Consider the following 27,281-nt stretch of genomic DNA (forward strand, 5'->3'; position numbering starts at 1 on the left):
AAAATGCACAATTGTAAGGGTGAGTGGGTGGTATGCAGTTTAGTAGGAGACGAGCAGAGTGCAATGGAGACCCCACAGGGGGAATGAAAATTGATGAGTACACCTTGAGTTTGACATATCATGAAACACCCACAAGGAAATGTTTGGAAAGTGATTTCCCTTTCAAGCATGAGATTCAGGGAAGAGATGTGGGATGCAGGAAGAGAGATTCCACCATAAGGATGGTAGGGAGTGTTAGTGGTAAAAAGAGACTATCACTCCGGAGGGATGATAACACGAGGGTTTGCTAAGAGAGGACTCTGCAATAAGACTAGAAGGCAATGCTCACATGATTTTCAAACATTCCCTTCCCCCTCTACCATGGATGTATAGTGTCTAGATGAGTGTAGTCCAACAGAAATATAATTCTAAGCCACATTAAAATGATATAAATCATTTAAAATTTTCTCATAGCCACATCTTAAAAGATAACTTTATTACCACATATATATTCAAAATATTATAATTTCTACATGTAATCAATATAAAAGTTGTTAATAGATATTTTACACTCCTTTTTTCATACCATGCCTCAAAATCCAATATTATACACATACAGCCATCTTAATTTGACTGGTCACACTTCAAGTGCTCAAAAGCCAGCATGTGGCTCATGGCTACCATATTGGACAGTGACAATGTAAAACATGTATAGGCCAGTTATTGAGATATATCAAATATGCAATAAAAACCAAATACTGCTTATTCTTATGTAATAATTTATGTAATAGGGGAAAGGAGAAGAAATTGAATATCTCAGTATGCCAACATTTTGCATATATCATCTCATGTCTCCCCAAACAACCCATGGAGGTAAATGTCATTACTGCAGATGGAATAGAGCCTCAAAGAGGGTGAAATTTACCCAAGCCACACAGCAGTATTTATATATCCAGGGTATGAAACCACATTGATGTGCTCTAATCCTTGCTCTATTAAAACCTTTATACTGTCATTGAGAGAAAGAAAATCATAAGCAACCTAATCAGAGATGATTTGAAGTCGGCATCAGTTAAAATATTTTTATTCTCATTTATATTTATATGAGATCATTGAAGCCTGAACATGCAAGAATCTGAGCCAAGCCCCCTACAAAATCATTTCAGATCCATGATTCTTTGAAATACTGATTAAAGCAGGATTCTTAGGACCGTTTTTTCCCGAGAGCTAATTAAAGTTTTAGAGTTGAATTTTCTTTATTTGTAAAATAAGAATACTAACTCCCCTTCCTACCTTCAGGATTTTTTAAATGAGGACCCCCACCCAAAATAAAGGATGGAAAAACATTTCATTTTACCGGTTTTTGTGAATTTTCATGATCAGGAGTTGCATTAGCCTGAATTTGTGTTCCTGGATCCCATGATTATTTGATTGTAGGCTTTGAAAGGCTCTGTCCAATGAGCCATTCTGTGACCCAGCAGTCAGGGAACAAGTTCCAGAAGCTCAGATATCTTACTTTGACTTTGGAGATGCATGCAGAAAACTCTGAGAGCGAAGGACATCCCAGGAGAGAAATCTTGCAGCTAATGAACCCTCTCTTCTCCTCAGGGCCTGTCAACATGCTGGTGGAATCACCGACACTTCCAACATCATGTAAAAACAAACATCTACCCCAAAGACCCAGATATTAATACAGGCCCACTTTTTGTGAATGGATATTTGAAGCCTGCCCAGGTATGTTTAGAGCTGCTGCAAACATGAGAAATGTTCCCGGAAGTGGTTCCTGGAAATGTCTATGGTCTTGTCCTGGAAAGATCGAGCTGAGGGTTCCCACTTCAAGCATGTTCTCAGAACACGTCTCCTTCTTTTATGTCTGGTATAGAGATGTGAAGTAACTGATTCTGGGGTTGTATGAATAGAAGAAGATGTGAAGCATGGGACTCTGTGACTTGAAAGGACATGTCGCCAACCTCCAACAGCAGGAAATATGATAACCCGTATCACTCTGCTTGAGCAATCCTGGTGATAGACAGATCCCTGCCCAGTGGCCCTCACTACTTGTAAGGCAACAAAAGTTAATGTTAGGTAGTGAAACCACATGACTGAGGTTGGCGATGACTTTCCAAAGTTGGACGAGGATGAGACATTCGCTCAGAAAAAAACATATCAGTACATCCAATAAGCACTAAATCACAAATATCTGAATAACTAGCTATCTCAACTAAGTCTAGCTCAGTGAGGAAAGGCTGTGCTGGTATTTTTAGTTCATGTTCATTTTGTTCGTTTAAACATGAACCACAGCCCAAATGTTTTCTAAGACACTTAGAGATCTCACCTCTCATTTGGACTTGTTAAACAATAGAAAAGGGAGGGTAAAGTCAACTCCAGGATTTTTCAGTTATTGATTTTATTTAGCCTCAACTTAAAATCATCATGTAAAGGACTATTACCAATTTTTTTTTTAGGAGAAAGTCTTACTTCAACAAAGGAGATATGAGGATAATCACAGAAAGATCTCCCCCCTCTAGGGAAATGGTAGATCCCGAGATTCCGGTGCTTAGGAAGAGGCTGCTATTTCCTAAAACAACTTAGGAGTTTTATTAAAAGTAAGAATAGCTCTGTCAGTTGCTGCCTGTGGTTTGTGCTACATAAACCAAAAGTTGTGCAACTTTTTGAAAATAAGCTTTCCCAGCTTTGGAAGACCCAATTTTCTTCTCCACTGAATTAGGAAACAATCCCTTGACTAGATTTTTAAAAGTCTCTGAAGGTGCCTGGGTGGCTCAGTCGGTTAAGCATCTGACTTCCTCTCAGGTCATGATTTCATGGTTCCTGAGTTTGAACCCCCACATCAGGCTCACTGCTGTCAGCAGGGACCCTGCTTTGGATCCTCTTTCCTATTCTCTCTCTGCCCCTCCACTGCTTGTTCTGTCTCTCTCAAAATAAATAATATTAAAAAAATCTCTGGCTGCCATCACAAATCAGTTGCTTTTGACAATGGCTCCACAAACAAATTGGACTTGCCTGATGTTTGTGGACTCCTACGCTCATCAACAAAAGTGTGATCCTTTGATTTCTCTAATCATCCCCACAGAGTAAGAAGGGTTTGCCTTACTGAATTTTATGAAGCAGGCTGCCCCTCCCCAGAAGTACCTCCTTAAGGCTATGTTCAGTATGCATGCTGCCTCTTCACAAATGGTGGAGGTCACCTCTCCAAGTTTTACAGCTGCTCGTCAACATCTCCCTAGACCCTAGGGCTCCATTTAATACAGTTGCAGAGCTACTACTGTCCGAGACATTGCTTGAAATTATTTAAACTCTAAAATTCAGTTGTTTTACATAAAAAATGGTTCTGATGAGCCCTGAACTTTTTCTTCATTCTCATTTTACTGTCATATTTCTACCATTTTCTTCAAACATTCTACTTTCCAGGTTCTGTGCTCATGTTCTGAAAGACTTAGAGTCCTCCTTTGGAGTGATACTCAAAATCAGTCCTCTGTTTAGGTGTGCCAGCTCCCAGGAATTTCCACCTGCTCTTTTCCCCATGTTTCCCACTACTTAAATGTCTGCAGGTTTGAGAGTAACTGGAAATGGTTCTTATTACATCATCATTATGCTATTTATTTTTACCTATCATAGTAAGAGAAGAAAAGGCCAACCCTGCCATCCAAATACAAAAAGATATCTATATGTAGGAGGGAAGGTATCAGCAGAATGGGGGACAGCAGAAATCAATCACTTCCCATAGTATTGTGACCAAGTGAACATACCATAAAACTATAGAGCAGATGTAAATTTTGATTCATTCATTCTTTCTTTCAACTGAACATTAATTGTATGTTTACTAGGTACTGGAAGTTTAACCATTACCTCTATGCCTCCCCTCAGGGTGTTTGCTGTCCTTGTGCACTAAGCATACAATAAATTAACTAAGGAGACTCCTCTAGAAACTGAATCGAATTACCAGCATTAAGATTTAGTAATATCATTGCACCTTATAAATAGTCCATCACAGTGTGAGATCCACAGTGAGAACACAAAGGAGAGAAGATGGGACAGATAAGAGGGGCCATGCCTATATCTTCTACACATGACTATTTGACAAATATCTGTTGAATGAATGAATGGAGATGGAGACTGAGCTTCAGGCAGACTTCTAAACACCATAGTGAAGAGAAGCTAGGAAAACCCATCAGAAATATTCCCTTTTGATCACCACTCCACTCCATAGAAGGACAAAAAAATTTCAAAATGGCTACCATAGGAATTTTTAAAAAATCACAATCCCCGTAGTCAAATGCAAGAATTACCCACATTTAATTAAAGAAAAAAGATGCTGCAGTATTTTCTCTTATTCCAGTTCTTGTTCTTCTAGTGCCTCAAGTGTGACAGCCAACAAATTCTGACCATATGGCTCTTTCCATAGAGATTTTAAACACACACACACACACACACACACACACACACACACAATGTTCTTGAGTATTAACGACCACAAGCATTGTCTCTTATTTTAGTTTTATGCTCTCTCCTTTCAGAATGGCAAGAAGAAAATCAGTTACATCAACTATGAAAAGCAGCACCTGTGTTTCTACATGGGTGAGTACTTGGAGCCACTTTCCTTATCATACCATGTCCTTGAAGCAAGCCGTTGTCAAGCCAGACGGCACAACAGCAATGCTCTCACAGAGAGACCAGGCCATGTTTTATCGTGACTTGGAAAAGTAGCATGTCTTATTTCAGACTTCCTGGGGGCAAAAGTCTGAAAAGGAAAGCAAAAAAAGCAAATAGGTATTTAAAAAATTTTTTTTTAATATTTATTTATTTTTCATAGAGAAAGAGTGAGACAGAGTGTGAGTGGAGTGGGGCAGAGAGAGAGATGGAGACACAGAATCTGAAGCAGGCTTGAGACTGAGCTGTCAGCACAGAGCCTGATGCAGGGCCTGAACTCACAAACCATGAGATCATGACTTGAGCCCAAGTTGGAAGCTTCACTGACTGCACCACCCAGGCATCCTGCAAATAGGTACTTCTAATGTGCGTCTAATGAGATAGTTCAAGAGGGATGAAGTCAGGATGCCAATCTAAGCCTTGCATCTGAGACTATCATAGGAAAACTAAACACCTGTCAAGAAGAAAAGAATAATTGGTATTTTGATAGGGAGGAAAAATAGGAAAAGAATGCCAAAGCACTGACATTATGAAGCCAGAGAATATAGAAGCTCAGGAATAAAAGGCACCTGAGAGCTACTGTGTGAGAGGAAGCAGGTTGCTCCCATGGTCTACATACATTAAAACTACCCAAACAACAAAATGTATTGATATTCTAATGCAAACAGTCTAAATTATCATAAGTTTTTTTACAGAAAGCCAGTATTTGAACAATCAACTGTAAAGATATTTTAAAACACAAAGGAAACCTTCCATCATTCAAAGTATATTTTGTAACATAAAGGATTTTTAATTTCTAAACTGGTATCTTGTGTATCAAAAGCTTTCAGGGTTCCTGGCTGGCTCAGTTGGCAGACCATGTGTCTCTTGATCTTGGGGTGGTGAGTTCGAGCCCCATGTTGGGTACAGAGATTATAAATAAATAAACCTAAAATTAAAAAGCTTTCAAGAGGAGCAATAATAACTGTTAAGACATGTGTTCAGTTTCTCAGTGGAAAGTACAGGGCATTTCTAACCAGTCTTTGAGGTTCAGTAATCCTGCAAATGTTTAAATGCCCGCTTCATAAACACAAGTCACATGGAGCACCTGGTTGGCTCAGTTGGTTAAATACCCAACTCTTGATTTGGGCTTAGGTCGTGATCCCAGGGTCATGAGATTGAGCCCCAAGTTGAGGTCTGTGCTGAGTGTGCGACTGCTTAAGAGTCTCTCTCCTTCTTTTTCTGCCCCTCCTCTACTCAGGTGCTCTCTAAAAATCAACAACAACAAAACCACAAGTCACTGGAAACCTTTTATGATATTTTCACCCAATTTAAGTGAAAATCATATGTATGTACAAATATATATATATATATAATATATATGCGTGTTCAGGCTTGAAAGAAATATATATAAACCTGAATATGTGTTCTGGCTTGAAAGAAAATAGGGAAGTTAAATAATTCTGACTATGATAAAATATCATAAGCAAAAATACTTTGCTCTTAACCAAAATCAAACCCATACCAACTCACAAAGAAAGTTTTCGTGGAACCCCAAGCTATGCTCGTCCTAAACATGCTTACGCATTTGAGAAATGAGACAAAATTAGGGCAGACCCCAAACATTTCCTTTAGATCAGTGGTTCTCAACCAAAAAAATACTGTCCTACTGGGACATAGACAAAAATGTCAGGTTATTGCCCCCCATACAGAGGCTGGGAGATAGGGTCCTATCCTGATTTTACTACATTCAAAGGAATGACTCTCAGGTCTTTGATAAAGGCATTTATGGGTTGTAGAAGATCAATCACAAAGAGTCAGAGAAAGTATTTTACAATTGTAAGTTTTCTAACAGAAATAGTCTAAGCCTGAGGCCTGCAGTCAGCTTTGGCTAGAACAAACAGTAAATTCAGTTGACAATGTTGAACTTTCTCAGGCAGAACTGTAAGGGGGCTGGGGTCATCCCAGAGGCATGGCCTTGAACTGTTAAAACTATGCTCATGTTTGTTGAAGTATCTCAGTGTGGAGGTTGGACCAAATCATTCATGCTAAGAGTTTGTAGAGTTTGAGAGTCAGAAACCCAGTACTGAGACCTAGTGGAGAAAGAGGGCTTGACTAAAGTCAGGACTCCAACACACTGCTTTGTGCTCTAGACAGCACCCCTGGTCCTGGAGAAGCAGGTAAATAACCATCCGGTCAGAAAGTGAGTACAGGTTCTGTGTTTCTGCCACCTTGACATATTGTGACAGGGCCCATTCCTAAAATTGTGATGATGATGGATTACATGGACCTTGAGAAAGCTTGAAATTTTGCAGCAGAAGCTCTTCTGGGGTGCTCCATCAAGAATGATTCAAATCTTCAAAGCTTCCTCTTTCTTAGTCTCTTTGAGAGAGCTTGACCCAAAACCTGGTTCAGCCTCAGAGACTCAAAGAACTCCATGGAGTCCAGAAAGTGGTTGTGGATCTCCACTTTGCATCCCTTCTCAGGGGCAACATTCCAGGAGTAGCATGTTAAGGAGATAGATTTCTGCTTACTTACATCATCTTTTACTCACCATCTTTTCTTTGTGTTCTTTTTCAGTTGGGCTCTTTCTCCTAATGCCTGTGTATGCCAACCTGATGTCCATGGAAATGATGTACCTCCAAAAGTCTTGGGGGGTGAGTAACTTGACTCATCCTCTGAAGCTAGATCAGGTAGAAAAAGGGGTGGAAAATGCCTGGTTCCTTCTAGATGCAGCTTCCTTGAGCAATAAGGCATAAGATCTAGCCAGTATGAGAAGGGGCCCTAACCTGGGGAAGGGGAAATGAAATTGTGTCCAGGGCATTTAACTGTCAATTACTTTTCTCTGCAGGAGTTTGCCTGGGTCAGCAGCTTTTATATCCACTATTTTATCATGTTTGGCCCTTTTTATGGAATCTTCGGAACCATATTGCTCATATTTTTGGTCAAGTAAGAAAGCAAGAATATTCTTTTATTCCCATAACCTATATGATTCTCCTACATTCCTTATCTGAGATATCTGTGATTAGCAGAAGATTGGAACACCATGCCCAAGCTCTGTAGCTGAGACATTTCCATAAAAACGTTTAAGTTGAAATAGTTGAATAAGAAGAGTCGTTTGAAAAAAGAGTTTGCCCAATCTTGTCCTTTTCTTCCTACATACTTAATTCTCGATTGAAGAATTCCATCTGATCCCCAAGTTCTTTAGAATTGTAATCCAGTTGGACACCATAACCTCGCCAAGAATAATGGAAGGACAGTCTTTATGACTAGAGATTTCCCCAAAACTAAAATGGCTTCAGACTAAACAGCTCTCTTCAACTTCCCAATTTATTCCTCTCCCATTCTTTCACATTATTATCCTAAATCTTACATAATAATGCCATTGACAACTACTAGGCATCACAACTTTGATAAAGGATTTACCTGCATTATATTATTTGATGTAATCCTTGCACCTCCCTGTAATGTAGATAGCATCATCTTGATTTTTCTGCTAAGGGATCGAAACCTCAGAGAGTTAGTTAGGTCATTTGTCAAACTTACAGAGCAAGTAGGGGCCAGTGGCAGTGCCACACCAGAACTTGAGCCAAGTTCTACCTGATGGCAAAGCCGAGGCTGTCGATCACTTTGCATATGCCCTAGGTATCCTTTGATCCTTGCACCAATGCTACAGAAAACTTTGGGGTCACTGCACTCATACATTAGGCCGCAAGGCTGGTTTTGTGCCCAAAACCCAGTGTGTCATCTCTACACATAAAGGGCCTCCGAAGAGGAAAACAAGTGTCCTCCATTTTATTGGAACCTTTGATTCCCTTCCATTTCCTCCATTGCTCAGCCAGATCTTCCAGCAGTTGTGCCAGCCCAGTGTTGGGAACTGAAACACCCCAAGAAGTCATCACTTTCTCCTTTTATTCTCTGAAAGGTTTCTCGAAAGTCCCTGGGTAGCATATGTTACCCAGATGAGCCATGTACCTATGAGAATAAGCAAAGAGGAGAACCGGGACTGGCTCAGTGCTCAGGTAATGGTGGAATTCCTGGGAAAAGGTCCTTCTGATTATACTGATTTAGAGTCTAGTTACCTCAGATGATAATAATTTATGCTTATGAAATGCTTGCTAAGAGGCAGGCACTGCCCACTGCTTTGCGAGTGCTATGATTATTACCACTTTACAGATGGTAAAACTAAGGCATGAAGAAGTTGAGTACCTTGTATGATATTGCCCAGCTAATAAGTGGTAGAAAGCAGGTTTTAAACCTGGGCAGTCTGATTTCAGAGCCTTTGCTCTAAACTAAGGGTCAGTAAACTATGGTCCAAGGGCCAAATGGAGCTCGTTGCCTGCTTTTGTAAATTAAATTTTATTGGAACACAGCCATGCTTGTACATTTACATATTATATATGACTGCTTTCATTCTATAAAAGAAAAACAGAGTATGACAGAGAAGTAAAATATTTACTGTCTTGCACTTTATAGAAAACATTTGCTGACCTGTCTCCCACCCGACCCAGTCTTTCAAGTGAATCTGAGCTCTTAGAATCACAAAATGAATTTTACACCTAGATGGTCCCTGGAAGTCACTTCACGTCATTTTATAGGTAGAAAGACCCAGAGAGGAGACATGGCATGCTCTTTGAGAATGCAGTTAATGATTAACAGAGTTATGATCAGTATAGAATCCCCTTGACTCCTAAGCCTTCTGGTGGTTAGGCCATGATTATACCACTTCCTTCTCCAAGCTCATTCCCAAATTCAGTGGACTTTTTGGTCACGGACCACCTTACACTCTGCAAAGTTAAATTCGTACAAGTTTTTGATGACCTCAATGAGCTTTTTTTTTTTTTTAATGTGGGTTATAGCCATTGATATTTACTATATTTGAAACTAAAACTGAGAATTTTTAAAAGTTTATTTATTAATTAACTTTCAAACAACAAGAATAAAGCCAGTACATTTTAAACATCAAACTGATGATGCCATTCTAGGTTTAGAGTCCTCTGGAAAGAAAAAAAAATCTACTGCACAAGCATCAGAAATTGGAAATGTGGGGCGCCTGGGTGGCGCAGTCGTTAAGCGTCCGACTTCAGCCAGGTCACGATCTCGCGGTCCGTGAGTTCGAGCCCCGCGTCAGGCTCTGGGCTGATGGCTCGGAGCCTGGAGCCTGTTTCCGATTCTGTGTCTCCCTCTCTCTCTGCCCCTCCCCCGTTCGTGCTCTGTCTTTCTCTGTCCCAAAAATAAATAAAAACGTTGAAAAAAAATTAAAAAAAAATTGGAAATGAAAAATGCAAATGCTGTATTAGAGGTATTCTGGGAGTAGTTTTGACTTTGCAGATCTCCTGAAAGGTTCTTAGAGAACCTTGGGGTGCTCTGAAGTACACTCTGAGAAACGCTGACATAGAACAACCACAAAAATGACATTCAAAATAGCGACAACCCCAACCTTAGAAAGGCAGCGAATAAAATGGCAATCATAAAGATTCTAAATCTTGGAAGCCTAGAGAAGCCTATGAACTCCTTCTCAGGATAATGGTTTTAAATGTGTAAATAAAATACATTAGATTTCAAAGGAAACTACTTCTACTGAAATGCATTTCTATTCTCAGAACCCATGGTCGAACAATTAACTGCCTTACTTCTCACTTAGAAGTCCTTCAAATGTACTGTATGGAAATGGTATTCTAATCTCTACAGTCTCTACCCAAATCCTACAATCCCACTTCGCATTTGCCAGTCATCATTCGTGACACCTTAGCTTTCTGTATCCAAGGGCTGATGGTGACTTAGCCCCTCAAATCCCACATACTTCTTCATATCTATTGCATTGCATAAACTTCTTAGCAATATGTCTTATCATCTTTTTATTTATTTTTTGAAAAAAAAATTTTAACGCTTTATTTTTTGAGAGACAGAGAGAGACAGAGTATGAGCAGGGGAGGGGCAGAGAGGAGGCAAAGAATCTGAAGCAGGCTCCAGGCCCCGAGCTGTCATCACAGAGCCCAATGCAGGGCTTGAACTCACGAACGCGAGATCATGACCTGAGCTGAAGTCAGACGCTCAACCGACTGAGCCACCCAGGGGCCCCTCTTATCACTTTTTTTAAATTATAAAGCTATAATTAAGCCTATATAAATCATAAGCTCCTTGAGACCTGACACTGTGCTTTTTTTTGTTGTTGTTTATTTTTTGAGACAGAGAGAGGAACAGTGTGGGTTGGGGGGGGGGGGGGGACAAAGAGTGAATACCAAGCAGGCTTCTCACTGTCAGTGCAGAGCTTGACCAGGGGTTTAAACTCATGAATCGCGAGATCATGACCTGAGCTGAAATCAAGAGTTGCACACTTAATGCGCTGAGCCACCAGGGTCCCCACTGTGTATCTTTCTTATCCTTCAAAGTTTCTTACATAAAATAGATACTTGTTGACTAATTGACTTAAAGAGAATAAATAAAGGTTTAATTTGTTTAATCTGACACGTGGGCTTATTTACATCTAATGTAAGCTTTTTCTTTTCAGGTCTTGGCCACCTGTAATGTTGAACAGTCCTTTTTCAATGACTGGTTCACTGGGCATCTGAACTTCCAGATTGAGCACCAGTGAGTGATAGAAACAGTCCATGATAAAAGGCAAAGGCTGTCACTTATAACAGTCCCCCACCCTCCATACAGTCCAGAACAGAGCCCTAGACTAGGGGTTTCAGAGGGAAAAAATGAATCAGAATTCTCTAAATTCTATTAACTTCAAAGGTAAGAAAGTGAAGAAAGAAAAGCATAAGGCGTAATAATTGAGTAAATGGAGGGAAATCTTGGAAAAATAACAATGACTCAGTTCATAGATTCCCAAGGACTTAGGAATTGGTGGTTGTTTTCTTTGCATGTGGTTTGTTGGCAAAACCCAAGAAAAATCATGATACTTGTGTAACAAAGTTATGTCGAAATTAATTTTTATTTTTAATATCAACCTGTATCTATATCTTTAGAGCCAAGGTTACAAAACAATCAACTGAAATCCAGTTTCTGCTGCAATTTCCAAATGATATTTGAACTACTTTACCAATAGGTAGTTATGTGCACATGTACCAAAGAAGGAGAAAACGATAGTACTTTGAAAGTCAATCGCGGCAGAATATTCAAGGAAGAGACTTTCCTATTCATCTTTCCTCTTCATCTAAGCTGTATCTGTGATAGAGAAGGAAAAAGTTCTTATACCTATTCATGGGATTTTCTCATCCTTTCTCTCATGGTATTCCTTCAAAATCTCGGCAAAGCAAGAAAGCTTATTATTCATATGTTATCAAAGTAAAGTTTAAAACCTAAAAAGTTCACCTGGCTGGTAATTAAAAGCCTTGAATAAAACCCATCTCTCCTCCCTTCTTATTCCTATCTTAGAACTTTCCCCCATACACCTTGACTAAAACTTACTGAATACTCATTTATTGTACAGGAGTTAGAGGTATCCACAGAGAGAGACAGAGACAGAATTGGAGGGGGGGTTTCTCCAGCTCACTAGGCAATTAAGTCCTAAGTAATCTCTACACTCAGTGTGGGGCTTGAATTTACAACCCTGAAATCAAGAGTTCCATGCTCCACTGACTGAGTCAGCTAGGTACCCCTCCAGCTCTCTAGATAATTCAGAATGGTAGAAAATCTTATACTTTCATATGACTTGGTCAAATTAATATATTTGATAGAGGTAATTATCTTAGGTCTTCCCAAACATTAGCCACCCACAGGGCTTACAGAGGGTTGAGAGATAAGATTGGAGTGTTCTGGCAACAGATTTTGAGCTTCCTGGAACAGAAGTATTGTACAACGTCAAGGTCTGCATTGCTAATAGAATTTTATCCAATAATAGGGGAACAAAAACTCCTTCAAGTTGCTCCTTTGATCTAAGTTTTGTATCTCCTGTATCTGTTTCCCTAGTCTGTTTCCCACAATGCCATGCCATAATTATCACAAGGTGGCACCCTTGGTGAGGTCGCTGTGTGCCAAGCATGGATTGCAGTATGTGAACAAGCCCCTGTTGAAAGCATTTGGAGATATCACCAGGTATTTACAGAGTCTCTCAGCCCGTAGCTCTCATCTCCCCCTCACTGCTTGTCTCCACACTATTCACTGGCTTGTGAATTACTTACCCATAAGCTATTTATTAAGGGACATCTGTATGTCCAGCATGGACATGAGACCCTTCAGGGAACATCAACAATGCAATGTTAAAAAACAATTCTTACCATTTACCTACTGCCTTGTGGGCACTTCTTAGTGAAAATGCCTTGCTACCCTACTATTAAGTATCAAGCTTCTTAAAACCAGGGCTGCATGTTATTTAACTCTGTATCCCCTACAGAACCTTGACCTGCTTTAGAATTTATGTGCTGGGAGGGACTCTCAAATCATGGTCCAGAGTTGCAAAGTAAATGCCTACAGGGTCTAGGGACATAACTATATGGATCAGGGAGGGGTGACTGACCAAGAGCAGAGAAACCCACCAGAACTGAAAGTCAGTACTCATCTTGGTGCATTCAAAGCTCCACAGAGAACATTAACAGCCTATGATCAGACTTTAGTAAGTTTCCCTGTCTTTTGGAATTAGGAAAAAAATTGCCAGTGTCTTGAGTGAAGCCAACTAGGCCAGGCCTGGCCTGATCTGACCGTTAGATGGTGCTCCAGTTACATACTCTTCACCATGCCCATCTTACTTTTCTGCCCTCCAGAGATCTGGCCCTTCTTCAGTTGCTACAGAACTCCCTGTCCCTTGCCATCTCCTGTCCTTTGTCCCCTTATCTTCTGCCTAGAATGTTCTTCCAGTCCATGGCCTCCCCTCATAAAACCTTGTCGATTTCCATCCCTTCTCCAAGGCTCATAAATGCCTTTTCCTCATCTTGGTCTTTCCTCAACCCCAGGACTCCACCTGTCACCTGCTTTTGCAGGTGCTCTAGCACAAGCTTCTCTTCACTTGTGAGCTTTATCACAATCATGAACAAATAACATCGTGGGTAGTAAATTATTTAATACGTGTCTCCCAAGCTAGACGAGGAACTCCACATAGGTGGGACTCATGTTGCTCCTACTCACTGCTGTATTCCCAGAGCCTAGAAAAATACCTTTCACATTGTAAAATATGATGAGTGTATAATAGGATGGGTTGGTATAGAGGTATATGCTTTATCTTACAGAGATTCAGAGAAGCTCTTTTTTAATGCTAGGGAAAAGGACTGTTGATAGTCTGGGGTACAAAAAAGAATAAAATGAAAGAAAAACTGAACCCCCTCCCTAAAGGAAATGTGAAATCATCTGCTAACATGCAATGCAGTGTATTTGTTTCCCTCCACTGGGCAACAGAAAAGACATCTTTCAGCCATAACTGAAAATGACAACATTTCCCTGAGCCAAGTACAGGAGTGCATGGTCCATGGCGCATCTCCATTTACATTAAAGTCTCATCTACTGATGATTTTGTTTACCTCTCCCACAGGGACTTGAAGAAATCTGCAACCCTCTGGATGGATGCTTACTATGAAACATGAAGCAGAGCATCAACCTCGACACACATGTAGCTGTGTCTCTGAAGGGGGTTAATGAATGTGCAAGAGCTCTTTCCTGCTTAGCTGCTGGTGCCATAGGCATACCTGCGGTGCCAGGAGTGTGAATCCCAAGGGCACATGATAACCCCTTCCCTGAAGGTTTTCTCTGCAATTGCAAAGCAATGGAAACACAAGATGGTTAGGGTGCCAAAAGGGAAATGGGAGCCAATTTTCTTTATTTCTTCTATAGAATCTTGAACTTAGTCCTACTAATAGACCTAATCAGATCATCTCCATCACTGGGGCGTATGCAAGGGAACCAGGCAAAAGTCTTACTGAGAAACTGGCTGTAGGAAGAAGTGGGACAAAAGAGAGACCTCTGATGGACACTTGGGAAAACAGCACGGTTGCCCTTAGAAGAGAATGGTGTATTTAAGAAATTTCTGCTGACCATACAAATTTTTGCTTATTCCTTACTTAAATGTGTGAGCCTCTTTTTTCTCTAAAAATTAAACATAATTAACATTAAAGTCTCCTTAAATGTTTCAATCTTCACTTTGGAGTTTTCTTATTGTAATGGCATATGTGTAATTATGGTGTGTATGTATTTTTCTTCCAACTTATAAAATCTCTTAAGGAGCTCCCTACATCCAGGCCCAATATCCACTGACACAGGAGGTTAAGCTTCCGTATTTTAGCATTACTGGCCTTCTGCTAAAGCATAAACCGGTCCTGAGTATAAGACCGATTTGCCTAATTCCTACCCACAAGAGCGGAAATACTGTGCCTTGCTATTGAGTAACTCTGATGAAGGAAAGAGATTTGTTTTCTGTAATGTAGGCCCCAGGCTGTGTCAAGGCATTTTCCAAGCTTAGCACCGAGTTATGCATTTCTTAAGATAAGAGAGTTTCAATGCTAGAAGGATGAGTGGACACTCTCAAGACCATACTGATGTCTGGCTTTGGTGCTTTTGCTCATCTGTTCATGGGGTCATGTTGGAGCTCACCCTAGCTGTGAGGAGGGAAAGCAAACAGTATAAACTCCCATCTGTGGCTCCAGGCAAGTCCGCATTAGGGATTTATCTGTTGCCTGAAATGCTACCAGGAAGCATTTCATTCCCTTACTCCAAACCCTGCAAAATACTCTTTTTCTTTGTTCTTAATTAAATCCCCAGGTTCAGGAGCACAGATCCTGTGGCAGAAGTGAGTGTTATGACTTGAAAGAAGCCACTGGTGCTGAAGCAGAGGGAGCAGGGGCCAGAGAGGTACAAGATGGGGCAATGAAGGACAGTATGTGAAGTGACTCACAGGTCCAGGGGAGTTAACCATGTATGTCAAAGCCAGGAAAGCAAGAACTGGTTGAGGGGGGGAGGAGCATTGAAATGGTAATAATATTGAACAGGGAAGTTAAGCAGAGGATAGAAAGAAAGAAATGCTTTATTGGTTTTATGATTCTTTGTAATATAAGCCCTAATGGATATGGCCATAACCCATATTCCACCTACTGGTGGATCTATAAGTGATTTCTCCTGCTGGAAATCAGGGCTGCAAGTGGGTGTGGGGGACAGTGGTTGTTTTCTCTGCCTCGTCTGGTCCAACCCCCAGAGGTGCTCAAGTCCTGTTTCTCCTCCTGGTCACTAGAAATAGCAAGTTGACTTCTCCCTGGACAGACTCAGTAACTCAAAGGCATCCCTCTCTGTGTTGAGACCAGACCACTTGGCAGTTGCCTGAATGGAGTTGGTTACTGTGGGACTGAACACATCTTGGGAGATTTTGACACATTTTGTAGGGAAAACATGTGAAATTAGTTCAAGCAAGTTGCTAGGTAAGAATAAAAATTTATGGTGGGTAAACTTTAACCTGCTTAGGGGGTCCCAAGTCAGTATAGTAGTCATTTTCATGAACTATCTCAACTGATTTCTCTCCCTCACCCTGTGCTGACAGGTATTTGCACTTGGTGAGGAATGTGACTACATTTTATTACCTGTTCAACAAGCCTCCTGGAGAAGGAGAACCAAGGCCTGTCACGTTCACAGCTTCCCACAACACTGAGCACTGAGCGAGAATCTAGATGGTCAGTCCTCAGGGTATTTCATTTCTGTCCTCTCTGCTCTATGGCCGCTTGAATGAAGGTGGCTTGCTGGGCCACACTTCTGCGTCTTTAAACTAAATGACTCCTGAGAATTGAGTTACAGCCTTACCTGAAACTGTTCAATGGGTTTTCATGGCTCTTGGAATAAAGAGCCAACCCTCAGATGGCCAACAGACTTTGCCTGCATTGGCCCCTCCCCATATACCCTCCCCTACCTTGTACCAGACTGACCCTTGTTCCCTCTGCTTCGGCCCCAGTGGCTTCTTCCAGTCATGATACTTGCTCTGCTACAGGGTCTTTGCCCCTAAGCCCAGTGTGTGAACCCCTCTGTCACCCTCCCTGCCCTCACTTCTTCTCTCCTGGTTACCTGCCACTCACCTGCTGATCTCAGGGCAGCCTCCACACTAAAGGCCTATTGTAAGTCAAGGCCTATTGTTATACACTCTGTAACAATTACTACAGGTAAAATTGTACATTCGTTTGTGTGATTCATTAATTTGTTTGTCTTCTACCCCAGCCTGCAATATCCATGAAAGTAGGGAGTGTCTGAGCTGTTGGAGACACATAACAAAGATGTGTGGAAGGAAGGGAGGGAGGGAGGAAGAGAGGGAGGCAAAGGAGGAAGACAAGTACGTGAATGTAATCCTTTCTAATTTGATAGAAAGGAAAAAAATGTCATATATATGAAAAGCATTTCTATATTCTAACTCCGAATTATTAAAATTATCATCAAAACATAAGAACATCTACTAAGCAGTAAGTACTGAGCTACCCCCTTTGTAGACATTATTCCATTTAATCTTCATAATAGCCCCTTGGGGCAAGTCCTATAATTAATCCCACTTTATAGAAGAAAAACTTGGGGCTTAGGCAGGCCAAACAACTTGCCTGATGTTATAGATGGGACATGGCTGGAGTAGTTTCAGACCCAGTGATGCCTGACTCCATAGTCAACCTTCATTAATTTCCAAGTCAAGGAATTCAAAGCAAAGGGGAATTAAGTGACATTAGTAGATACCGACAGTGGGCATTTCTGGAATAATTTCAATCACTTGCCAGGAGGTGATGGAATAAGCATTAAGATAGTTATCTTTTCACCTCAGCAGGAACAGGTGCCCCGGGGAAGGGAAGGCCAGAGGAGCATATGACAGGCACAGCACCAAGTCAGAAAGGATTCCTGGTAAGGTGCCTGGGTGGCTCAGTCGGTTAAGCATCCAACTTTGGCTCAGGTCATGATGTCACAGTTTGTGAGTCTGAGCCCCACATCGGGCTCTGTGCTGACAGCTCAGAGTCTGGAACCTGCTGTGTCTCCCTCTCTCTATGCCCCTCCCCTGCTCGCACTCTCTCTCTCGCTCTCTCTCTCTCTCTCTCAAAAATAAACATTGAAGAAAGAAAGTAAAATATACAGAAAGAGAGAAAAAGAAACAAAGGAAGGAAGGAAGGAAGAAAGAAAGAAAGATTCCTATTGACTCACTTCTACTCACCAGTCCTAAAAGAGTATCCTGCTCATAAAAAATTTCACTTGGGAGTGGGCAAGCTGAGATGTAAGCTTTCAGAAATGATAGACACTGCATCAGCTGTAGAGGAACAGGATGAAGAAACGGATTTGAGATTTTGTGGTGATTTAACATGAATTCAGCCAAAGGAAAATTCGTCTTCCCTGTGGCTGTCTTCATATGGTCTTCCCTGAAACCCTATTTCCTCAAAAGCACCATTCTTCTTAGTAAAATGAGGCAGTAAGAACTTGCACGCACTGTCAGTCGGGCATTAAGTAAGAGTGACTAGAATAGAAGTCAGAACCCAGATCCTAATTTCAGCTCCTTAACACCCTACAGCGAAATTGGCCAGGTCATTTATACCCTCCTACCTCAATCTGTGTAACAGGTGTGCCTAGTATTAGCTGGCCCGTCCATATCATAGCGTGACTGGGACAAAGGAGAAGGCAAACGGAAGAGTTTCATAAGCTGAGAACACCCATTCTGATGCTTATTGCTATTATGTTATAATGAGGTTCCTCCAATCCCAGACCCACCAGAAGCAAGAGGGCCATAGAGTCACACAGAAACACAAGATGGACAGACACTTAATCATTTTATAATGACAGTGGCACCTTTCACCAAGTGAGAAGCTTATGAGTCACAAGACAGAAAATGATTTCTCCTGTTGCGACAAGTAACACCCTTGAGGCACTTTCCACATTTGGCTGTTAAATCCCCTGGGACCAGCCAAAATCGCCAGATCTCAGGCTGGAGGGATAGCAGAGAGCCAGAGGTTCTACTTATGCCGACCTCTGGTTAACTGGGTGACAGCACAAGCCTCACTGTTGAAAATCCTACCAGGGGCGCCTCAGTGGCTCAGTCAGTTAAGCGTCTGACTCTTCATTTTGGCTCAGGTCATGATCTTATGGTTGTGACATCGACCCTTGTGTTGGGCTCTGTGCTGACAGTGTGGTGCCTCCTGGGATTCTCTCACTCACTCACTCACTCACTCACGTGTGCACCCGTACATGTGTGCTCTCTCTCACAATAAATAAATAAATAGATATATAAACTTTAAAAAAAGGAAAATCATACCAGATATAAGTATACCATTTGTTGTTTCATCAGGACATTATAAAGGACTCTCTTGACTATTTCCATGCTAATCATCAACTTTAAAGATGCAGAAAGTATAAAAGATCGAATATAAAACCTCATGATGGCAGGAATATATTCAGGTACTTTTTCTTTCCCAACAGTGTTTATGGAATTTTACAAATAGAGATGTTGGAGAGAATCTTACAGTGAACATCTGAGTATCTATCACCTAAATTCAACATTAACATTTTATAAAACTTACCTCATTTCATTCCTATCGTCTACCTATCTATTAGTCCATCTGATTTTTGCATGTGCTTCAAAGGAAATTTCCAGGAATTTACTTTGAAAAATAAGCTTCAGATTATGCAAACCACAAAGTACATTCCTCTTCTTCAGTAAAGAATTGGTGACCATCATGGAACAGCTTCATCTTTGAAGGGATTTTAAGGGAATTTTCCTATAAAGGAATATAATGCATGTAACTTTCTGCAAAATTATTAACTCAAAACAATAAACACCATGCACACATTTATTTTTCTTTGTTTTTCACTTATTCATATACATTTATTTTCATCACTCGCTTTCATTTAGCAATACTTATTGAGCACCTACCATGCGTCAGGCGTTGGAGAGGTGATGTGATCAAGAGTGGGTAGACTGGTCTTTTGAATTTTACATTCTACTGGAGAAGACAGTCAATAAACAAGTAAAATGAAGAAAAAGCAAGATGATTACCCACAAACACATAAACAGGGTGTTGTAAGAGAGAATGATAAACTGGGGACTAGTTTAGATAAGGTGGTCAGGGGCAGGTGAATTTGAGAAGAACATGAAGGAGCCTGCCATGAGATCCTGATGAGCAAAATCATTAGAAACAAGTGCAAAGTCCCTGAGGTAGGAATGAGCTACTGTTTAAAGAACAGAGTAGAGGTGTGTGAGTCTGTGAACTAGTGCACCAGCTTTTTCCCTCACTTACACTTCAACTTCATTTTTAATGGGTCTTGTTTGTCTTGGTTTTTCTGCAGCATTCGAAAATAATTTCCTGTTTTTTGTACAGGCATGGTTTTCTCTGGGACATTTTCCCAGACTTAATTGACCGGGTTAAGTCTCTCTTGATAAGTTCTGATCCCCTGTGCATCTTACGGATACAACATATTCCTGCCAGTACACCCACTACACTCATCATTTTATTACTGACCCGCCCATTGTTTGGCATTGAGTGGGTGCTAGTAAATGTTTTCATGAATAATTAATTAGAGCTATGGTAGGTATGCCTGTGAAGTTAAACTGAGTTCACACTGAAACAAAATCTAAAATGCCAGGCTGGAAAATATATGCTTGGTTTAGTAGACTACGTGGGCCCACAGGGAAACTATGAGCTGGAAAGACCCTTCTGGAACCACACAAAGGGAAGATTGGAAGATGAGTGGCATGGAGGAAGGGAGGCCAGTGAGGTGACTAATTCAAAAACCTGGGTGGGAGATAGAATGTGTATTCAGCTGGTGGGATAAATAATGAAATGGAAAGGAATGAATGGGACACATTGTAGAGGCTGGATCGATGGGACATGTCACATAATTAAACATTAGGGAATCTAGACAACCAAAAGTTCACGTTGCAGGTGGTGACATTAGCCAAGGGCTGACAAGTAGAACAGAAGCAAAAGTGAAGGACTGCTTTTAAACATCTCGAGTTTATGCTACTGAAGGAAAATCTAAGTGTGAATGGCTAGCAGGTAATTGTAGAGAACACCCTTTGGACCTTGGAAGGGACATAAGGGCAAAAGATGCCAGCTCGGACATGGTCTTCAGAGAAGTCTCTGAGAAAAAAGAGTAGAGGGAGAGACTTGATTTGACAGAGAGTCTTAAGGATATTTTCAGCTGAGTTGTGGGGACAAATACAGGCCAGACCCCCCCCCCCCGCAAAAAAAAAAAAAAAAAAAAAAAGACGTATACTGGGTCCTCATGAGAAATACAAGGGAATGTCAGAGGCAGAAGGTGGGAAAGAAGAAAGTTAGGGGAGCAGCTAGGAAACAAGTCCAATACCGAGAGAAGGCATCAGAGAGGAAAGCCTGTTTCATTTCGTGGAACTTTGTTCAGTTTGCAAAGCTGAGTTTGGCTCATCTCAAGAAGAAACGATATATCCAAGCTGAAGAATGTGCCCTGAACATGTTTCCCTTATTCTAAAAGCAAGATTTTGCTAATGTTTCCAAGTTTGTCAACATTTATAAAAAGTAGACATAAGGATTTGCTATTTGCATACCACCCAAAGTTTTTTCTGCAATGGCACAGACACAAAATTAAAATGTTCATCTAAAACACCAGGGTAAATGGATAGGATGCTCACTGCCCAAGAGGCCCCACCCTGGACTCTGTTCTCTGGGCCCCAGGCAGCTGAACTGAGAGATGAGGATATCAATATATCGGCATATGAGGATGACCTCATATGGGCTGGAACACATGAGCTGGAAAGTCCTGGTCTACACCACCTCAAGGGACAAGTCTGGATTTCATTGCTATTCTTGCAGACAGAAATGGGAAACAGCCCGTTTAGCTGTATCATTTATTAAAAGATCGAGACACTGCCATGTCAGTTGGTCAATAGCCACTACTCTCTACCTAACTCCTACCAACTCCCTCTCCTTGATCCCCACCCCTTCTCCCAGGACACACACCCCTCATTTGGCCCAAAATGGAGGTGGGTGAGTGGGGTGGTGGGTAGTAATTTTCCATACCTTTTAAGGTCTCTCCAATGTACTAAGTAAGTAGTTTATTTGCAAAAGACAAATGTCCTATCCAAAATAAAATGTAAACTCCAACCTTTGGATAATTTGAGCTTGAATATTTCAATGTTACTAACAAAATTTCCCAGTTAAGCACAACGACCACAGTCACAAAATGTTGCTACCTAATAATGAAAAACCGTAAATGATCTTACTGTTGCTCATGACAAGCATTATAAACATTCGTAATAATTGCTGCTCAGAATCCAACTGTCATACTCGTGCTTTCTGTTCAGTATGAGGACCAAAAAATGCTTAACTAGCTGGAATTATTAAAGCCTGTAATTTGGAACTCTGCTCAAGGAGTTGGAAAAAGTTGCACAAGAACAATTTGGGTCCCTTTCTCATGGGGACAAACGCAAACATTGACTTACACTAAAGAATTAGTGTTCCGACACAGGATTTAATGGGGGCATGACCAGGCAGAGCTGAGGAGGGAAGGTGGGAGGCTGCCCTAAGCCACAGTGGGGGGCTTCTAGCCAGAGGGGTGCAGTCACCAGAGTCCCAAACTAGGGTTCTTAAAAGTTACACAGCTACTAACCAACATGTGATCATGAGCTTGCCTCTTCCTAGAGAGAATCTCCTTTATTGATACAGGATGAATGTATTTGAGGTTTTAAAAATACAATGCATGTTAAAATGATCAGAACCAGGCCTGGCACCGGTCAGCTCTCAGGAGTCACTGCATTGGCTTCCTGACTGTTCTCTTGCTTCCTCTCCTCTTCTATTAGCACCTTTGAACTTGATGTCCTACCTACTGGGAATCTCCCAGATGTTTGCACTAAAGGTACCTATTCATCATTCTGGTCACCTTCTATCCACTCCAATTTAGGCACAGAATCCATGTGCCTTCCCCAACCCCCACCCCCACCCCACCACCATTGCCTAGATTCCCTAACCAGTAACTGTTTTCTTTCCTTCATAATCTTTACACCATCTGAAATTATCTTATTTACTGGTCATCTCATCTCACTGGAAAATAAGTTTTAATACAGAAGGCTGGAAGAGTGCTTCCCAAAGCAATGAGTGAATTTATGTCTTTGTCATTTACAAAGTGGAAGGAGAATTGGAAAATGACACCGGGTCCTTGAGAGCAGATTTTTGACAGACTTGTCCACTGTTCTATCTCGCGCCCAGAGCTGGTGCTGGATAAATACTTTTCTTGAAGGACTGCTTTTTTCCTCTTGAAGCCACCCACCACATCACACAGGGGTCCTGCAGAGGGTGCGTGGTCGGGGTCTGGCTGGAATTTCCGAGGTCAAAGCCTTCAGCGGTATCCAGTGGAGTAATATTTGGAGAAGGATGTCTGATGCCCACTTCAGAGATAACTGAATCCAATCCAACACATAACTGTGGAGAGCCAGTACTGTAGTTACCAGGTGCTGCGGTCACATGGAATTTGGACATGCCATTGTTCTGCCCCCAAGGAGTTGACAATTTCATAAAGAAGACGAGACTAATATAAAAGATAAAATTAAGATGGTCCAGGGCTGTCAAAAATGGTGGGAGCAAGGTGGGTGCCACTGGGCCCCTATGCAGGAGCTGCCCCAGTCAGGATGCAGGAGGGGGAGTCATATGGGATGATGGGGGGTTGGGGAGTTGGGGAAAGGGAGGATGGGTAACAGCAGCATGAGGAAAGTGGCTGGGGAAGTCGCAGAGTGGGGGGTGGGGTGAGAGATTTGGGAGAAAAAGTGGGGCGTTGGCGGGAGAGGGGCAAGGGGGAACCGACAAGGAGGGGTTCAGGGGTATGGGCCTCACGCGAGAGGCGCCTCAATTGAGAAAAGGAGTTGGAAAAGCTGGAGGCAAATGATGCAGCAGCAGTGAATCTGCTTCCTTCTTACTGCGCATCTAGGATTCAGGATTCACGACCTTCCCATTTGAGGGCGTGTCTTTCTACCTGGAGTGCAGACTGCAGACGAGTACTTGGGTGAGTTCCTGCTGGAGAATGGCATCCCCACCAGCCCTACTACCTGGCCCAGAACTGTTGTGTCTAATGGATGAGCTGGAAGGAAAGGCGTCCCCTCCAACCTCCCCACATGCCCTTTGCCATAGATTATTGGGGAGTTCGGGCAATAATAATTATAATACTAACGTTTATTTAGCACTTACTGTGTGTCAGTCATTTACACATACCCTCACCAATAAATTGATACTATTATCTTATTTTATAGGAGGGGAAACGAAATCACAGAGAAGTTAAGCAACTTGCCCAAGGTCACACGGTTGGGGGTAGTGGAGGCAGAACTTGAACCCAGGAGTCTATCTTCGTAGCCAAGTGCAGCTTAGGCCCTGGCCCAAAGAAGGCATCCCACTGCTCTGCCAGGACAAATGTCTTTGGGATTCCTCCTTCATCCCCATGTTCTTTTTCTGTTTTACCTCTTGGAGGTGGTGTTTGTTCGTTTTCATGGTCCTTGGCTAAGAACCCACCAGAGGAGGTGTGGCCCCTGTGGTAGGGCGCTCTGCCCAAAGCTTTCTGCAGGCTCAGCCTACAGGCTGATGGTCCCTGAGAAGAATCCCAGGAGATAGTATAGAACCAGGGGAACCAGCACCCAAGGAATTCTCCTGCTCTACTTTTTATTCATTTACTTTCTATTTATTTATTTATAAAATTTTCAAATGCATAAGGGACTACTATAATGAACCTTCATGTAACAATCATTCGTCCTCCAAAATTTTTTTTTAAGTTTGTTTATTTTGAGAGAGGGAGACAGAGGGAGTGAGGGACAGAGAGAGAGAGAGAGAGGAGAAGAGAGAGAGGGACACACAGAATCTGAAGCAGGCTCCAGACTCTGAGCTGTCAGCACACAGCCTGATGCGAGGCTTAAACTCATGAGCCGTGAGATCATGACCTGAGCCAAAGTTGGACGCTTAACTGACTGAGCCACCCAGGCACCCCATGCTCTCACCCATTGTTAATGGAAAACTGAAGTGTTACTTCAACCTAGAAAGAATCTGACAGTATCTTTTTAAAACAAAGAAAATATCTTTAGTTCAGAATTTCAGACTTGCAAATTGATCTATGGAAATAAAAGTTCCAGTCTAATACACCATATAGTTAAAGATATTTATTGCAGCGTTGTTTAGGAAGACCGAGAAAGTGAGTATTTCTCAATAGGGCTGTATTGTTGTAATTCCAAAATCTGTATCTATGGCTACATAACAAATTTCTACAAATTTAAGGGCTTAAAAACACAATTATTTTATTACACCTTTAGGGGTCAGAAATGTGGACACTGCTTAACTGTATCCTCTGAGATGCTACAATAAGGGTGTCAACCAGGACTGAGAACTCATCTGGAGACTCAGCTAGGGATGGATCACATCTAAGCTCCCCAATGTTATTGGCAGATCTCATCTCCTTGCAGTATTAAGACTGAGATTCCTGCCTTCCTCTTGGCCATCAGCCAGAGGTTGCTTCCAGCTTTTAAAGGCTACCCACAGTCTTTTCTGTGTGGTCTTCTCCACAATTCCTCTCATAACATGGCAGTAATTTCTTCAAAGCCAAGAAGCCATATACAGTTAATCAGTATATATAACATATTACATATACCATATGAAACAACATATCTTTTTATGCCCAAATCACACTGCTACTTTAAGAGTCAGTCTCTCCCTGAAGTTTTCCCAGTTTAGCACATGTTTACTGCCAACTTCTACCCCTGGAGGTAATTCCTTTTTTCCACTGAATACCCACAGGGCTTTCTTTGTAGCAATAAATATTTTATACTATTTACCACTTCCTATCTAAATTATTTACTTACCTCTAAGATGCTCACTATCTTTTATAAGGTAGCTAAACTACATTGCATTTCTGTGACCATTCAACATCTGATATAGAGCCTCAGACACAGTAGGTATTCTATAAATATTAATGAATAAATGGTGATAAAATATAATAATATGGACAGCTTTCTAACTGGAATACATTATCTCATTGACCTTTAACAAGATAATCCCCATTTTCAAATTATGAAAAACCAGTAATATCTATTTTCATGTTATGTGACTCAGAGAAGTTTTGAACAGGTTTATTCAAGCCACGTAACTAAGTGATGGAACCGGGGTTTTAATTTCAATTCCAGAGACTGCACTCTTAGTTTAGATGTACACACATTTCATATTAAGCAGCCTGGACTATGAGAAGAGGAACAAAGTCCATGCAAATACCCTAAAACAGCTAGTGGGTGAAAACTTATGAACCTCATGGACTCTCAAGAGATCATTTGGGGTCATTAGCTGTTTTAAACAATCTTTTCACCAGTTCATAATGTTCTTCCATAAGCCCCAGCATGACCATCTTGGGTAAGTGGCTTCAGTTGCTGAAAAGCAGGGGGTCCATCCCTTAGGAGGAGTCCCCACTTTGACTCAACCCTGAAGGTTAAGAAATTCAAATTATAAATTTAAATTTTACAAGTTACATGAATTTCTTTTTTTGTTTAATTTTTTAACGTTTATTTATTATTAAGAGAGCATGAACAGGGGAGGGGCAGAAAGAGAGGGAGACACAGAATCAGAAGTAGGCTCCAGGCTCTGAGCTGTCAGCACAAAGCCCGACATGGGGCTCGAAATCACAAACCAAAAGATCATGACCCAGGTCGAAGTCGGATGCTTAACCGACTGAACCACCCAGGCCCTCCAATAAGTTACATTAATTTCAAAGTTACTTGAACATTCCATGTCTCAGTTTTTCTCTCTACTATAATGTTAATAAATAGTAAAATTATGTTAATAATAGTCCCTAGAAGTTCCTAAATCATAGGCTGTTGTGAGGATAGAATTAGTTCAATAGACATGAAATACCCGATAAAGTGTCTAACACGTAGTTCACACTCAGTAAACGTTAGCAATTAGATTGATCATTCATTCACTGAACGCACATTTGTTGACAATATATGTTGTAAAAGCTATGCTAGCTGCTAGAATTGCACAAATGTATATGTTGGTCTCCTCTGTGGAGCATCTCAACACAAACAGATAAGAAGATTCTTTGAATTGCAAAATGAAATCCTAGTTACTGCAACAGAAGTTTTGAAATACTATGGGAGTCCAGAAGAGAGAGACTAACATTGGAAGAAGGAAGTTAAGTCTTCCCAGAGAAGGGGGCAATGCAACTGCACTTTACTTTGATAAGCCATGGAAACACAAAGGCCAAAGAGAATCAGGGAGGGATGCAAAGCAGTTGAAAAATTAAAAATAGTCATATCTTAGAAAGATCATGCCGAGTAAAATTAAAAGTAAGAATGAGATTTATAACATTATGCAATTTTTGTAACACAAAGCATGCATGACAACTTCCGTTTTGCAAAAATACAAAACAAACAAAACCAACTAACCAACCAAACAAACAAAAACACAAAATGGTCATGCAATATACTGAATGGGAGGGCACAATTTAAAAACATGTTAAAGGGAGTTAAGATGGTAGGGGAACAGGGGAACCTAAAGCTTGCCTCCTCTCTCAAACACAGCTAGATAAACATCAAATCATTCTCTACACCCAATAAATCCATCTGAGGACTGAGAGAACAAGAGGATAAACGACTGCCTTGTGGAAAGTAGTAGCTTCGGAGATTTGATTTGGAGGAGATAAGAAACGCAGGTGCTGTGGAGGGGAAGGAACATGCTTATGGAGACTACTGCAAATTATTATAAGCAGCAGAGTGCAAAATCTGGTTGTAGAAGTCT

At 41.2% G+C, this 27,281-nt stretch overlaps 1 protein-coding gene across 1 annotated transcript in view; it reads left to right on the forward strand.

Annotated features, from left to right (window-relative positions):
- LOC112865117 (fatty acid desaturase 2-like protein FADS2B) overlaps positions 1 to 14,699 on the forward strand; it is a 30,219-nt gene extending 15,520 nt beyond the window's left edge. The window contains exons 5-12 of the mRNA XM_086677402.1: positions 1,588 to 1,713; positions 4,515 to 4,575; positions 7,207 to 7,283; positions 7,478 to 7,575; positions 8,552 to 8,648; positions 11,138 to 11,217; positions 12,544 to 12,669; positions 14,096 to 14,699. Coding sequence (XP_086533528.1) covers positions 1,588 to 1,713; positions 4,515 to 4,575; positions 7,207 to 7,283; positions 7,478 to 7,575; positions 8,552 to 8,648; positions 11,138 to 11,217; positions 12,544 to 12,669; positions 14,096 to 14,147 — 717 coding nt within the window. The 3' untranslated portion in view covers positions 14,148 to 14,699. The remainder of the gene's footprint in view (positions 1 to 1,587; positions 1,714 to 4,514; positions 4,576 to 7,206; positions 7,284 to 7,477; positions 7,576 to 8,551; positions 8,649 to 11,137; positions 11,218 to 12,543; positions 12,670 to 14,095) is intronic.
- The last annotated feature ends 12,582 nt before the right edge of the window (positions 14,700 to 27,281 follow it).

This window comes from Puma concolor, chromosome D1, assembly GCF_028749965.1.
Source record: "Puma concolor isolate L17-30 chromosome D1, mPumCon1.1.hap2, whole genome shotgun sequence".
Classification (NCBI taxonomy): domain Eukaryota; kingdom Metazoa; phylum Chordata; class Mammalia; order Carnivora; family Felidae; genus Puma; species Puma concolor.